Here is a 14,883-nt window from a genome sequence, read left to right on the forward strand (position 1 = left end):
CACTGAACAGGACCACTCTATATCCTGGTAAACTGGAGAAGCAAAATGAAGAATTAACTTACTGCCCAGACAGGTGACATAAACCCTAGAACTGATGCTTTTAGTCCATCTGCAACATAAGGCATGATGTTTTCACCTAAACGTGTATCCCTATACAGTGCTCGGAGGATATTTAAAGCATGAACCTGTGGTGGGAGAAGAAATATATGAAAAGTATAAATTCATAAGCAAATATCTTAAATTTCATTTATGTAATTACAGTGAAGATTTAAATTTTTACATAAATTTCATTTATGTAAAAACAGTGAATATGCAAAGCAAAAACAATCTATACTCACATTTACAGCACTTTATTTCCATATTAAATACAAGCAATACTGCTGCTTAAAAACACATTAAAATAGTGCTGCAGTAAACCCAGTTAATAGCAGTTATAGTTTAAAAATATATTCCTCTAATAATTATAGTCCAGGCATTGCAAGTGAAGGCCAACATTCTTTTATCCTTAGCTTATCATGGCTGTAAAAATAACTTTTGAAGTTCAGAATCATCTTTTCCAACATTCTTCACACACTGTGGATACTGTGAGAAAAAATAAACTACAGCTCACAGGAGGGCAATATTAAGCTAAAACTGACAACCAGGCTTGCTCTACCGCGTGGAGCATTTTCTGACATTTCTCTACCCTCTGTAAGGGAAGGTGGCAATACACATAGTTTCACAGACTTTGACAAGGCTACATAAATTTATACCAGCAGTAAATCTGGCAGAGTCATTAGGACATCCTTATGGGATGGGAACAAATTATGGCTTGCACTTACAAACAGACAGGAAGCAAATTATAACATTTTGAAGATAAAGGTCTTGCCTTTAAAATATTTTTAATGTATGTATTTAAGTTTTAGAAGTTACTAAGTATGACTAAAATCAGTTTTCATGTAGTGTTTTACTATGATTCATGCATAAATAACTCATTTATTTACTTTAAATGTAAGCAAAGCTTGCTTGTTCAGCTACAAACTTGTAGAAAGGAAGTTACTTATCTGTTTAAAAATATACTCAAGGCAGTAAATTGCTCATATATGACTTCATTGGCTGTACCAGAAAAAAACTATGGAATTATGCCCAATCCACTTTTTAGTATGTTTTACAGTAACTTTGTAACCTTTACACATGCAAAGCTTTTAAAATCTAGCTATAGACAGTTAGAACAGAATATCCTCATTAAAAACACACACTCTCCTTAACTGCTTAAAATCTTTTTCTTTTTCAGTGTAAACACACTTTTGAGATTTGCCTTTTGATGAGAGGCTGAATTTTACCTGTGGAATTACACTTAAAGATTCATTCAAAGGTGCAGCCAGAGATATCAATTCTTTCATTGCCATTTTCAGCAAATTTGTTTTGCCCTTCTTTGGTTCTGATGCCAACAAAGCCTATAGAAAGGAGAAAAAAAATTAAAAATCAGGTGCTTCTAGCCTTTTTTTTTTACTACCAGTTCTTCTCTCATTGCTGTATTTACCATATCACAGCCTAGCTTCTGACCATAAAGAATGACTAAGAAAAATTAACAAAAAATGAAGTTTCAGTTTCAACTCAGCCTTGTTCAAAGCTTGTCAGTATACAAGTCACAGCATTTTGGACAGCAAAAGTATCTGCTGTACTACATATACTTACACTTCCTAGTATGGATTTTTTTTAAGGTTAATAACACTGTATAACATGACAAGGGCTGGCCAAATAATAAATTCTGGTCTGCAACACAGGATAAAACAAGCAGCACGTTTTTGAAATAAAGGAAGAGATGTATCCCTCTCCAAACAATATTTCAGTGGATTGGACAGCCAGCTGAGATGAAAATACTCTAAATTAGTTCTCTAAACTTCAGGACTGAATTTAGAACAGCCTCTCTCTTTATCTAGCAGCTCTTGTTGAATTTTTCCAAGTTAGGACAAGTGGATAATCATAAATCATTTATTACCAATAAAAGATTATTATCTATTTGAGCTTTGGGGCCTAGAGTCTGTTCAGCATCAGTAAGAACCAAATGAATTTCAGAGTTTAGGCAGAAACCCAGGAGTAGTTTCTGTCAGTTTATCAGTATCTTTAATGATAGGAGAAACAGAGAGGGCAGGTGGGGAAAAAAAAGGTGTTCATGAAGTATGAAAGAGAGAAGAATGACCTGAAGACTAAAATTTCATAATGTTAAAGCTGAAAACCATATTTTCCCACCCACTAAATGGAGCTGCACCTTTGCAGTAATAACATTCCTATTTAAAAGAGGTCATGGAATGGTTATAATCTAAAAAATTACATATTCTCATTAAAATAGATCTATTTAAGTTCACAAGAACACAGCATAGGATGTAAATAGCAAAGAGACCACACTGCAGTAATAAAATATCCTTCTTTTACTGCTGTTAGGATACACATTACAGTTCATATTTTTATTATCTAAATGCCACAAGGCATTGTAGGTTCAACTCATTTTACTGAATCTACAGACACATTCAAAACTATTTCCAAAAAACACTGCCATCCCTCTTTACTATAAAATTAAAGTATGAAAACAGTTTATTTCAGACTAATCCCAATGTTAATTTTAAACTTTCTTCCTGCTAATTGACTAAACTCTGTACTCTTCCAGAGCTGTCAAAAAAGAAGCCTCTGATCTGTTTATCCACAATGCAAGCTTTGCCCTATGGAACCAGTAGGCCAACTGCAGACTACACAAGCAGAGGGATATCACTAGGCCCACCTAGTCCTTCCAGTAACCTAAATTTTTGCATACAAGACTGATTCAAACATGCTGCTTTTTTTCCACATTAATAAGATTAAAACTAGATAATGTCCATTAGATTCAAACTGTGTGGTGTGAATGGGGAAACCAGAAAACATGAAATCATCAAATTTCTTCTGCACACAACTTACTCTTAGAAGTGAGAAAGATATTTAAGTGCTGAAACTGAACAGGAAAAATGTCTCTAAAGCCAGTGCCCTACTTCTGATCTCTGCTGCCTTGCACACACATCTAGCAAAGCCAGGAGCAGGCTGTGACTGACATTAGAGGTCAGTCAGAAGCTGGCTGCCTCAACTTTCTCAGGGCAAACTCAGAGTGGAAAACAAGCAGGATGAATTATTCTGGCAGGGAGAGCTTGCTCCCAGCAGTCCCTCAGATCCTTGGAACGTGCTTGAGACTGTACTTCTGAGAGTGGAGAAAGTTACAAACCATACTGTTACTCTTGGACTTCTGTCTTAGAAAACTGGTTGAAAATCAAGATCATGGAGGTTAATTTAGGGGAAAGCAAATATGGCTGCTTTAAGGAACAAAGGAATGAAAATGGGTGAAGTGTAATCTGCAGAACAAACTCTGCAGTGACTGATCCCACAAGGATGCAGATGAGGTGCTGCTTACTAATGTGGGGCACTCAGCAAGAGGTGACACTTCAAGCAGAGACAAAACTCTGGCACCCTGCCATCAGTTCTGAACTTGGCAGAAGTCAAAGGGGCTGGGATTGATGGAGCTGAAGGTAACACAGGGAGTGGGAAGAATGTGGGAGCATGACCCCATGTTCTCAGATAGAAGTCTTCAGCAATGGACTCCATCATTGCACTTGAGACTCCAGTCAACACCAGTCAGTGTGACACTATTACTTGTGCTTTATTGCTGGTGAGTGGCCTTCCCAAGTTCTTTCCAGTCTTTAACAGGTCACCATTTTGCAATTCTGTGAAGGTTTGTTCATATTCTGCTACTTCACACTGAAGCAGCAGACATAGTTAAAGCCTGACTTAATCTGTGAATTAATTTGTGAATTTGCCAGAATTATTACAGTTGCAACATAAAGCCTAAACACAGTCTTTAGAAATGCCATTGCAATCTACCAGAAGCCAAAAATCTCAAGTCAACAGAACTGAGGCGCCAAACATAGCTTAATTACCAACAGCTTCTTGGTTGCACAAAGGCAATAAAAATCTCTATAAAAAAACCAAACAATTGATCAAAAGGGGCTGAAGTGGGAAAACTAAATATGTAATTCCCTTCTTTTTATTGTCCTTTCTGGAGAATATATTAAATCAGAGGCAGTGACACAAGTTGGTACCTGTATGTAGAATGGAATTCCTGCACTCCGTCGGGTTGCACACAGTGTGGAAGAAGGATCACAAGATTTGATTTCTTCTAACACACAGCTTAGCCAGTGCTCTGGCATCTTGTGCAGACTCTCACTGTTACATCTACATCAAACAGATACATAAGAAACATGAAACAAGTGAATAAAACAAGGACAAAGTCAAAGAAAGCATTGAGCAACCTGAATAAGTATTTCTTACTGTATGTTAACATCTCCAATTTTTTTTATGAAATCAGCTTAAATTTAAACAAAAGTGTGTATTTTTTCCAGTGTTGGTACAAATAATATTAACCCTACTTATAAAGTGCCATTAGCAAAATACATTTAACTGTACAGAAAACAAGATTCTGTGTTTTGCTGCAACAAGTCTCTTCTGCCAAAAATTATTACCATGTTCTGGAGAAAAAAGGCAAGGACATATGCACATCAGCCACTGTGCAGGAAGTGACACTTCACAAATTCATATCTCTGCTGCCACACAGTAGTTGATGTATGCCCCTTTATACTATTATTGATGTTTATAAACATACAAACTGAATCTGAAGCCTCTCAAAGTAAGTACACATTATGTAAATAACCCTGCAAAGCTCAGAGCAATGGAAGGAATGAAAAACAAGACATTGTGCTCTTTTCAATACCAAGTCAGTCAAACTTCTCGTAAAGCCCCTCAACTGCTCTCCTATCATCAAATACTCCTCCTCTGCAGTTATAAAACTCAGCATTGCCTGAAAGCAAACAACTTCCAAGGAAAAACTCAAGTCTACTTCAATTACTGGTGCTGTTCAGTTAAATAAAATGTACCACACTCAGTGTGCAACACCAGCCCATTAATCTCATGTCAATGTTCCAAAGGCTCATTCATTGTTACAAAAATTTCTATCAACAGGACATTGTTATTAAAACCTGTCACACTGGTTTGATAGGTGATTCAGAGTAGAAGAAACAATTCATCACTGTGGGCAATACAGCTGCAACTATCTCAACCATGCAGGACTTGCCTTTCCTAAAAATATAAACTATAATTAAATTCATTATGAGGTAGTGAGACCTACAGTAAGACTACAATCAAGTTTTCTACCTGGGTGACTGAAATAAAGAATTTAAAAGCAGAGGTAAAAGGCAGCAGGTACTGGTGTGAAAAGCAAAATCTAATGGAAGGTCTACATCTATTCCTTTCTTCATCCTCCTCTTATTAAAGCAAGAATATACTTTGTCTAAAAACCTGATCATGAACAATAAATGAGGCTTTAATCTCCAGTGAAACACACCTTTCCTTCTTTTACAAAAAAACGCAGAAAAATAGTAATGCAGAAACCTGAGGTCACAGGAAGTGCCAGACAGGTCAGCAGAAAACACAGGACACTTCTTACTCTTCAATAATTCCTGCAGGATTTCCACCACATTTCCTACACTGCTGCCAGGCATTCTCCACATTTTTTAAGGGCAGCACCTCTTCAAAAGGGCAGTCAGAATGCAAAGCACCAGTCCAGAGCTCAAGAAGAACTGGGCATCACAAGCAATTCCTCATCTCATACCATGGCATAAAGAAAGGCACTTCCTGCCCCAAGCCCATGACAGAGGCAATCAGACTAACCTGGAAACTCAGAGTGAGTTCTCTTTTCTTTTAACTACTCTCTTTTGCTGATAAGTGTTTGCCCTGGGTTACTTTCAGGATGCATTCCTTTGCTCACTTTTGGGTACACAATGAGGATACAACTCTAGGATTGAGGCCACACAAAATTTCTTACAAATCTCCTCCATGAGTCTCAGCAGTTAAGACACTACTTTGCAGTTCTGTTCATCCACATCAACACATTCTGCAAAATCTGCTCCTTCTGATCATGGAGACACCTGGTCTTACCTCCCTAACTAAGCAGAATTTAAATGTCTCCATTCAATCACTCAGAGAACAGTGCTCATCTCACTTCAGTGTGTTATCTTAGTATTAACATGAACACCCATGAGAAATACCTACATCTGCTGGGGTGCAGAGAAGCACAAAGCAAAGCATTAAGGAAATATTTAGAATTTGCTATGTAGCACACTGAATATTTTATTCTTAAGTAAACTGAGGGATCCTTCTCCTCTCAGTATTAGTAGAAAGAGGAGAAGCATACTCAAGTCAAATAAACTTCAGTCTCCCTTAAAGCCAAACTGCTTTGATCTTACCACAAGTAATTCTACCTTGTTCAGTCACCCACCAATGCATTTTTATTTATTAGAAGGTGAAAGAGTTACTGCTGTAGAGTTAGAAACATTAGAGACTATTGACTTTGCAATGGAGATGACTACTCCCTTCCACTTGGCAGCTCTGTCTCCTTGTGGCCTGGCAAGAAGAATATTGTCATAAGAAGCAGGTGGCCCTAAATTTTAAGAATAATGAAGCTTTACAACAAAAAAAATTAAGGCCTCAAGATGAAATGTAATTTTCCAGAATGAAACAGTAATTATTTCTACCAGATCGAACAAATATTGGTGATAATGAAAATGCAACCCAGTAAGTTGATACACAAATTACTTAAGATGCAGTACATTAAGTGTAATCCACAATTTTCTCTCTGTTCATCTGTCAGCTTAAACAATTTCATAAATGCCCCAAACCCCTTCTGTGTTCAGTATCAATGAGTACAAAAGCCTGACAATCCTAAGTTAAAGCTTAACTCCTCTCCATAAGTCATATATCTGTATTTTCTCCTGTCTGAAATAAATGATGTGTTAACAACGGGTCAATCTTGAATTTGGCCCTCCTGAATGCAAGTGCCATGTGGCATAAACATCTCATGACCAGAAGCATTATTCTACATGTGTATATCCAGAATTCAGTGATTCCAATCCCTGTAAGCAGTTCCTCTCTAGGAAAGAAGTGGGTTTCTTTCACCATTTTTCTTCTCTCTCAACAGGCCTGCAGTATTATTCTTTTTCACATAAGTAATGTGATTCCCATTTTTTTATAGACATAATATTGCCCCTGGTACTTCTGAGACCAAAATCTAACCTCAAAAACACTACTATTCCAGTTACAAGTCTGCTTTTAAGAACAACTCCTCTGAAACTACCAAGTCCTTCCACTTGCATCCTCCTTTTCATAGCATCCACTCTACAGGAAACAAAATTTTCCAGATTATACAGGTGCACTGAGAAGGGTTTGAGGTTTCTCTTTGGGCAAAGCAGAGCAGAGAGAACCTTGGGTGCCTTCAAAATTTCAGACAGCATCATTTCCCCATATCTCTCTCACAGCAAGCAGGGAAAGATATGGGAGGTAAAACATGAACAGTGTTAAAAATTAATACATCTCCAACCTGAGCAGTGCCTTAACATTGTATCTCATGCTTCCTTATGCCATGTATTTCCTAACACTACAAGCATCTCAATATATAAGAGCAGTGTTTCTCCCCACTTTCTTTCTCTCCCTTCAACACTCTTTCCTTCACATCTGTGATTATGCTTTTGCTAAAAAGCTATTTACAATATTGGTAAGTTTCACTAGAAAGTCCATTAGCAATATTTCCATTTTACAAGCCCTCCTGGCAGATCATAGCAGGCTGGGAAAGCAAAGAGCAACAGTCACTTCTGAGCAAGAAAATGAGATAGAAGCAGAGTTTGCTGCTAAGGATTAGTGTTCCCCAAATGAAATATTACAGAAAACCAGACACTGACTAGGTACAGATAAGTAATTTTCACTGATACTGACAGATAAAACATTTTTAAAATAAAAGCATGATTTTCACCATGCAGTAAATTACAGCTTTCCACAAAACTGTTATGAACCTAACTTACTGCACCCCCTAAAATAGTGCTCACCCCTATTTAAGTTCCAATCAAATATTTGAAAGTTTTCAAAATAAATTATTCCTAAGTAAACACATTGCACTGTATGACATTACTCTTTCCAAACCTTACACTTGCATTCTGCAACTTTAGTGAAGCAAAGCACTACCACCATAACTATGCAACACCATTTCAGATTTCCAGAAATCTACCTGATCTCTCAGCAAAGAGATCACTGAATAAAAGAAATGCAAAGCAGGCAAAATGTCATTTGGGACAGAGAAATTGCTTGAGTAATAAGGACTACAGGAGATTCAAGTTCTCAAGTTTAAAACAGATTTCTGACTTTCCTGAACCACCACGGTATCAGACCAAATGAGCATTTTTTAATTTCTCCAGGCCTTTGACAGGAAATACCCTTTTTAAAAACATATTGCTTATTTCATTGATATGAATGTTGCTTGTTATGTAACTGTATGGTTTTCTGAAGGTGCAGCTGCAGACAACATTAAGCAGGCATGAAAAAGGGAGCAGGACACTCCCAGAAGGAGTATCAACAGGGAAACAGAAGAATGGTAACCTGCATATTAGAGCAGACTCAGCAATTTACATCCCAATTTCAAGACAGATCAATTTCATCAAGTTTCTAAGAAATCTCTGCAGAGGAAATATTTTTCTTTCACCACTAACTCAAACAGGTCTGAATACCATCATTCTGTCTAGAAAACAAGTCTGTTCTTGGTTCTTATAAGGACTGGTGTTTAAGGGTTGTAAGCTAAAAGCAAGGTCAGATAAAGACACTGCAGCAAAAAGTCTTTAAAACAGTGCTTGGCTAGAAATAAGTGAAGGACTATGTTCAATTGGAGTCATTCATAAATGCCTGGCACAGTCTTAGTGACAGGTTTTTCACTGTGTTTTACAGAAAGAACAAATTCAAGTGTCAGGGATGCTTCTGCACATCTAGAATTCAATCCTGTTCAACAAGTTATCAAAAGCTGTACATTATTTATTATAAGCTGCACCAGACAAAAGCTTTCTGCTCTGGCATTTGTGGACACAGCAGTAAATTAATACAGATTCTGACACACATGCTCCAGGACTGCCCATGAGCCTCTCAGCAGTGGAGAGAGGCAGGCCAGCTGAGATTCAGGGCAGAATGGAGCCCCCAGCTGCAGCAGGGGACATGGAAAGGCTCCATGACAATCAACAGACCTGCAAGGCAGCTGCAATCACTGAGACTTAATTCCTCCCTTTTGGAGGAGAGTCTCAAAATATTCCTCATGTCCCCGGAGACCAAATCAAAGAGTCATTTCCTGTTCTGGTATCAGTCTCCTTTCTCCTTTGTTTTAAATACAAATATAAGCCTTGAGACCTGTAGTTCCTGGAAAATATTGTCTTTCCTTGAAACTAATGTACATCCACAGAGCTGCTCTCCAGTTCTTATAAATTTTTTTCCCAAAGGAACACTTGCTCTGCTTGAAGTATCTTAACTTAAAAAATGCTAGGCAATATGGATAACCAAAAAAATTGTAACAGACATCTGCTAATTCAAAAGAGGAAACTTCTTTAATTTTGGAGGGCTTTTGTTTTCGATGATACATACATATCACTTAATGTTTGAATAATTTTCAGGCAAGCAGAGTTCTCTTGGGCTTGGCTCTTCATTTTTCAACCTAACATAAGGCTGCTGTTAAGTGGATTCTGCTCCATTAAATACAATGGCAGAAAGCAGGAGGGGCACCAAACACATCAACAACTTTTCCAAAATCTAGACATATTTGCTCTACTCTATTTGCCTCAGCTTCTAAAAGAAATTTCAAAACTGAAAATCAAAGAAAAATAGTGAGTCTGCTATAAACTGACTGCATGTTTTAGATGTCTTGCATTATTCCCTGCTTTTTATTTTGCCTTTGCTACAAGAGAGTCCTGATATTCATTGAGATCAGACCAGGGGGGCTGTACCTGCCTGGATTACTTTCTTTCTTTCTCCCAAACAGATTCGTGGTAGTAAAAAGTCTGTTTGCTGGTTGTTTGTTTTTTTTTTTATAAACTGTATTACTGTGATGGCCAGACTCTCTCTTCACACTGATGGGAGAAAACTTACATCACTTCAGAACTTCCTGCACCAAGTTTCCATGGTACAGAAGAACACCCCAATGTTTAAATAAGGAAACAAAATTTTCCAGATTATATAGGTGCGCTGAGAAGGGTTTGAGGCTTCTCTATCAGAAAAGCAGAAACAAAATAAGGAAACAAGTGTATGTAAAACATATGGACAGGCAAGAAGATAAGCAATAAGTTTCTTTTTATTTCTTTTTGAGTAAACAACCAAGTGTAAAGCAAGGTTGTGTGAACACTCAAACTCCTCAATCCAATTTGAAATCCCTCAGATTGCTAATACCTGAAAGAAAATAATGTACCTGGGAGAGAGAGAGAGATCACCAAGAGAATCATGGCATGCAGTTTAACATCCCTCTGGCACACAGAACCAACACCACCACGTGTCAAATACCATTTCTGCAGCATTGCTGCTACACAGATGCAGCAGCCTCACCCAGCATCCTGTAGCAGAGACCAAGCCTCAGCTCTGCTGGGAAAATCTTCTGAGGGGACACACCAGATCAGCCAGCCAGTCTGTACTAAAAGCACCAAAACTGTTTCCAGTATGAAACAAAGAAGAAACAGATCTGCACCTCAAACTGGCTCAGGTGGGGCAAAAGGGGAACATTGGTTACTTAGCCTACCATTGGCATGAAAATACATGTACTTCAAATTGAAAATCTGACTGGTCTTTCATATTAAAAAAAAACCCCAACAATAAAAAAACCTACCAAACTCTACCTAGTCAGTAGAAATTTTAGTTTGTCTTATTAAAACATGGATAGGATATAAACGCTGTATACCACAAAGAAACATAACCAGCACTTGGAATCAGTGGCTAAGCATGTAATGGAAATTCCAATGATCTTGCCCAGACCTCAGGACAATTCTGTTCACTTAGTTCTTCTAGGAAATGATAAAGTTACAAGGGAAAAGAAAAAAGCCAGAGTGCATATCACACCCTGTGATGCACTGTCAGGTAGTCTTCCAAATGTCACAATAACCAACTCTGTGACAGGTAATACAAGTTTCCAAGAAAATGTCCTGGCTAAAGCAAAAAGTCTGGCATACATTTTCACAAAGGACCAGAAAAGGGGAGTGAAATGGAAGAACTCTACACTCCTACTTTCCCCAAGAGCTTTTAAGAGCTGTTCAGGAAACTAAGATGCCAGAAATGAAGAAAAATGCAGCAAGCATTATATGTCTGTATCATTTTTCAATGCCTAAGCACCATTTCTAACCATAAGTATTGTAGTCCAAGTCACAGACATCATGTAACTGTCATAATCATGCCTACACCAAACTTAAATAAAATCCACATGAAAGCAAGGATCTGCCTGCACAGCTCAACTTCAGGGACAATGCCAAAATTGGTAAAAACTTGTATTAAAAGCACAGCAAGTTGTCCATCCTCTACCTGGAAAGCATTTCTGTAAGTTGCACGAAGCCAGCATACGCCAATTCAAATGCACCCCTGTGCCTTGATTGCAGCAGATGATGTTTAAAGTAGTCACCAATATTTTTAACCTGAAAGAGAAAGAAAAAATTACTAAGCCATTTGGAATTACATGCACATAATTTATTTATAGATGTAAAATATTTTGCAGTTCAAAGCAACAATCCTCCCCCTGGCTGGAAGGGTCACTGGTACAAGCAAAAAGCAACTAGAAGCACTATAAAAAACACCCACTTAATTTAATGATAACAAATATTATACTTCTTTTTTAGGTTAAGGGGGTAGTTCTGTGTCCTTTCAAAAAGTCCAAAAATATGAAATTGGTTATTTGTCTGTGATGGACATACTCAGATTTTAAGACAAGAAAGGGACAACTCTGATTTTCAGGGGAAACAAATGCAGATACCTTCTTGTTTGCTACACTCTTGCCAAAAACACCAAAGAAAATGTCAACTACAGCACAACAGCAGAAAACAAATCTTAAACTATTCAAGATATGAAATTCAAATTCCAAAAATTGTATCAAAGGGAAACAAATCTACATTAGATTAGATAATGCATATATAAATAAAAATTTCTAGCATTCCAGAATTCTGCATAATTGCTGTTGACCATTGGAAACAATTTTAAAATGAAGATGATGTTGGAATGTGAGCTATTTTTAAAAGCATTAAAATTGTAAGTGTGATACCTCAACTTTCACTTACAGTTTATTTTCTAGAATTCTATTACAACACAAAATTTTTAAATCTGTTTGCAAGTTTACAGATCCACACAACCTCATTCCATGAAGGATAAATTGCCTTGTTTGTTGGGTTTTTTCTTGTAATTCTCATCAACTTTTATGGTCTAAATCCAACTTGCCACTTAATTTGTTTACAATGCATAGCACATCCATAATGGCCTTATGCAAAATTTACTTCAGGAATTTTTCCTAGAAGTTCTCCAGTGAAAGTTTCTTTAAACCCTTTATATAAAAATATGCATAAAATCACATCTAGTTGCTTATAAAATTCTGCTTGTTCTGTTACTTATACAATTGCTCTAATACTTTAATAGCCTGACAAGTAATTAAGTTGTCAGGGAAGTTAATGTCATATCTACCTTTATGGTTTTTCAACCTCTGTTAACTAATTTGCATCACCCAAGCAATGAGATGGCATTAATTAAAAAAAACAAATCTGAGACCATCTACATATTATTTCCTGCAGCTAAAACTTACCTAATGTGAAACACACAGTAACTGGAGATATGGAGATATCTAAAAAAGTTATTTCTGAGTAGATTTTAAGGTAGCTTATGTAGCCACAGGGTTTCATTTCAGCTTTCTAGTCCAAAAAAGAGAAGTAAGTGCCCTTTATTCACAAGGAACTGACCCACAGACAGGGCAATTCTCCAGGTGTGTAAACAAAACCAAATCAAGAAATCCATACACATGTAAATCAATTTACCAGCCTGTCCCAGCACCATGCTTACGCTTCTAGAATTCAAAGCAATTTTTTTTTGGGAGGGAGGGTCACATAACTTCCGACTTTACTATTTATACTTCTGAGTTTCTTCCAACAGCCACACTGACTAGAAGCTTGCATCAAACTGAACTCAGACTAGAAGCAGCACTACCATAACTCAGTTCTTGGTCAGAAATTTAGAATATAACAGGTGAACCTTACTAATAAAACAATGTACAGGGCCAGACTTGCTGCTGAGGGCAAGAATTTGGGTATTCAAGATATAAATTCTCTCCAAGGTGTTCCAAAAGATTATTACAGGCCATGGGACAACTCAGTCTTTACTTCTGCTGCCTGTTTCTTTTCACTGTGGCACACAGCTGTGGCAAGCTTATCTCCTAAAATGGTCTTAAAACTTCCCAGGTGAGATAAACAGGAGATTGAGGAAGAACTAAATGTTCCTCCAGACTTGGAGCACTCATAATTTGCATTTCATATGGCAAAAAAACCCACAGAATCTTTATTAGATGCCATTTTGGTGGTTACATGATACTATTTATATGGATTTCATTAACAGGCAGAGCTCTGAGCCTGCCATCGCTGGACTTTCAGGATCAGAGGGAAAATGAAAATAATGCATTTGGATAGAGAGATTCCTCCAGCATTTGAACAGAGAGATTCCTCCAGCTATATTCTGCACTTCCTATGTCTGTCTATATCTGTACCATACAGTTACTGACCTAGATGGGGAGCATGGTACAACAAGAGGAAGGTTTGCAACAGCCTGGCACATCCTGGCCAAGAGGTGCTACCAGATTTTTCTCAACAATTACTTAGCCCGGCTCAAGGCAAGCTGACCAAGGTTTCTCTCAAAGTTTTCCTTCTCTGTATTCTTAAATCTCTTCCAATAGTTCCAAAATTAAGCAAAAGAATGAGCAACTTGAAAGAAAAGTTCTACATGCATAAGACAAAATCCAACTTGCTTATTTGTCAGCACTGATAAGTGGTTAATAAGTCTGAAGCCCTAGCAGCTATGGTATTGACATTTTTTGTCATTTCTGATGAAACCCTTCTTTTTTTTGTACAAAACACAGTAATGACCCAAAGTTACAAAAGAAAATGCCCAAAGTTTTCTTTGTGTATTTCTTGCAAGCCTGAGGAAAATCAGGACTTCAAACTGACTTCTCATCCATTAGCATTCTTCTTCTGTTTTACAGGAATTATCTGAAGCATTATCAAGCTGAAGAGGTATCAATAGGAAAAGAAGGCATCTTTATAGAATCACAGAAAATCCTGAGCTGGAAGGGACCCAAAAGATCATGGAAGTCCAACTCCTTCCTTAATAATGTATTATTTCTGAAAGAGCACCTATCTAATGCTGCTTTCCAAAAACAGATGCTGCAGTCAGAACTGACTCATTTTAAAACACCAATTCCTCTGTGACTTAGTGCAGATTAAGGAACATAATGGTGGAAATGCATATCTGTTCTCTCATCTGCCCTCCAGACCCCAGCAACAAAGCAAGCACAGCTGTTAACCAGATGAAAACATGAGCACTGGAGACAATACAAGAATCAAGACACCAACACTATTTCCATGGCACCACAACATTAGATAAGAAATAAAATCTGGAGTACATAATACTGTGTTTTATTTTAAAATGTAGAGTTCTAACACCTAAGGAAGAATTAAGTAACTGTTTTCTGTTGGAAAGAAAAGGAGGTTAAAAGGTAGCTGGCCTTTCATATTTCAGTCTTCTACGCAAATTGATTTTGTTGAAACATATGTAAATGAAAAGGTCATCAATTAAAACAGAAATTCAATAAACACAAAATATTTCCCAAATAAATGCCTGTGGTAATCTAATTTCTTGAAAACACTGAACTCAACGTTCTGCAAGAGACCCAGATGGCACATTAACATTTCTGATCTCTCATATTAAAAAAATCAGAGGAAAAAGATACAATCACACTACATACAA

The 14,883-nt window shown here is 37.2% G+C and overlaps 1 protein-coding gene across 1 annotated transcript in view; it reads right to left on the reverse strand.

The window, feature by feature from the left end:
- Positions 1-14,883, reverse strand: part of THADA (THADA armadillo repeat containing) — a 151,720-nt gene that overhangs the window by 117,182 nt on the left and 19,655 nt on the right. The window contains exons 22-25 of the mRNA XM_059469077.1: positions 11,416-11,525; positions 4,101-4,233; positions 1,323-1,436; positions 63-185 (exon numbers count right to left, since the gene is read on the reverse strand). Coding sequence (XP_059325060.1) covers positions 63-185; positions 1,323-1,436; positions 4,101-4,233; positions 11,416-11,525 — 480 coding nt within the window. The remainder of the gene's footprint in view (positions 1-62; positions 186-1,322; positions 1,437-4,100; positions 4,234-11,415; positions 11,526-14,883) is intronic.

The sequence above is a fragment of the Ammospiza nelsoni genome, chromosome 3 (assembly GCF_027579445.1).
Source record: "Ammospiza nelsoni isolate bAmmNel1 chromosome 3, bAmmNel1.pri, whole genome shotgun sequence".
Classification (NCBI taxonomy): domain Eukaryota; kingdom Metazoa; phylum Chordata; class Aves; order Passeriformes; family Passerellidae; genus Ammospiza; species Ammospiza nelsoni.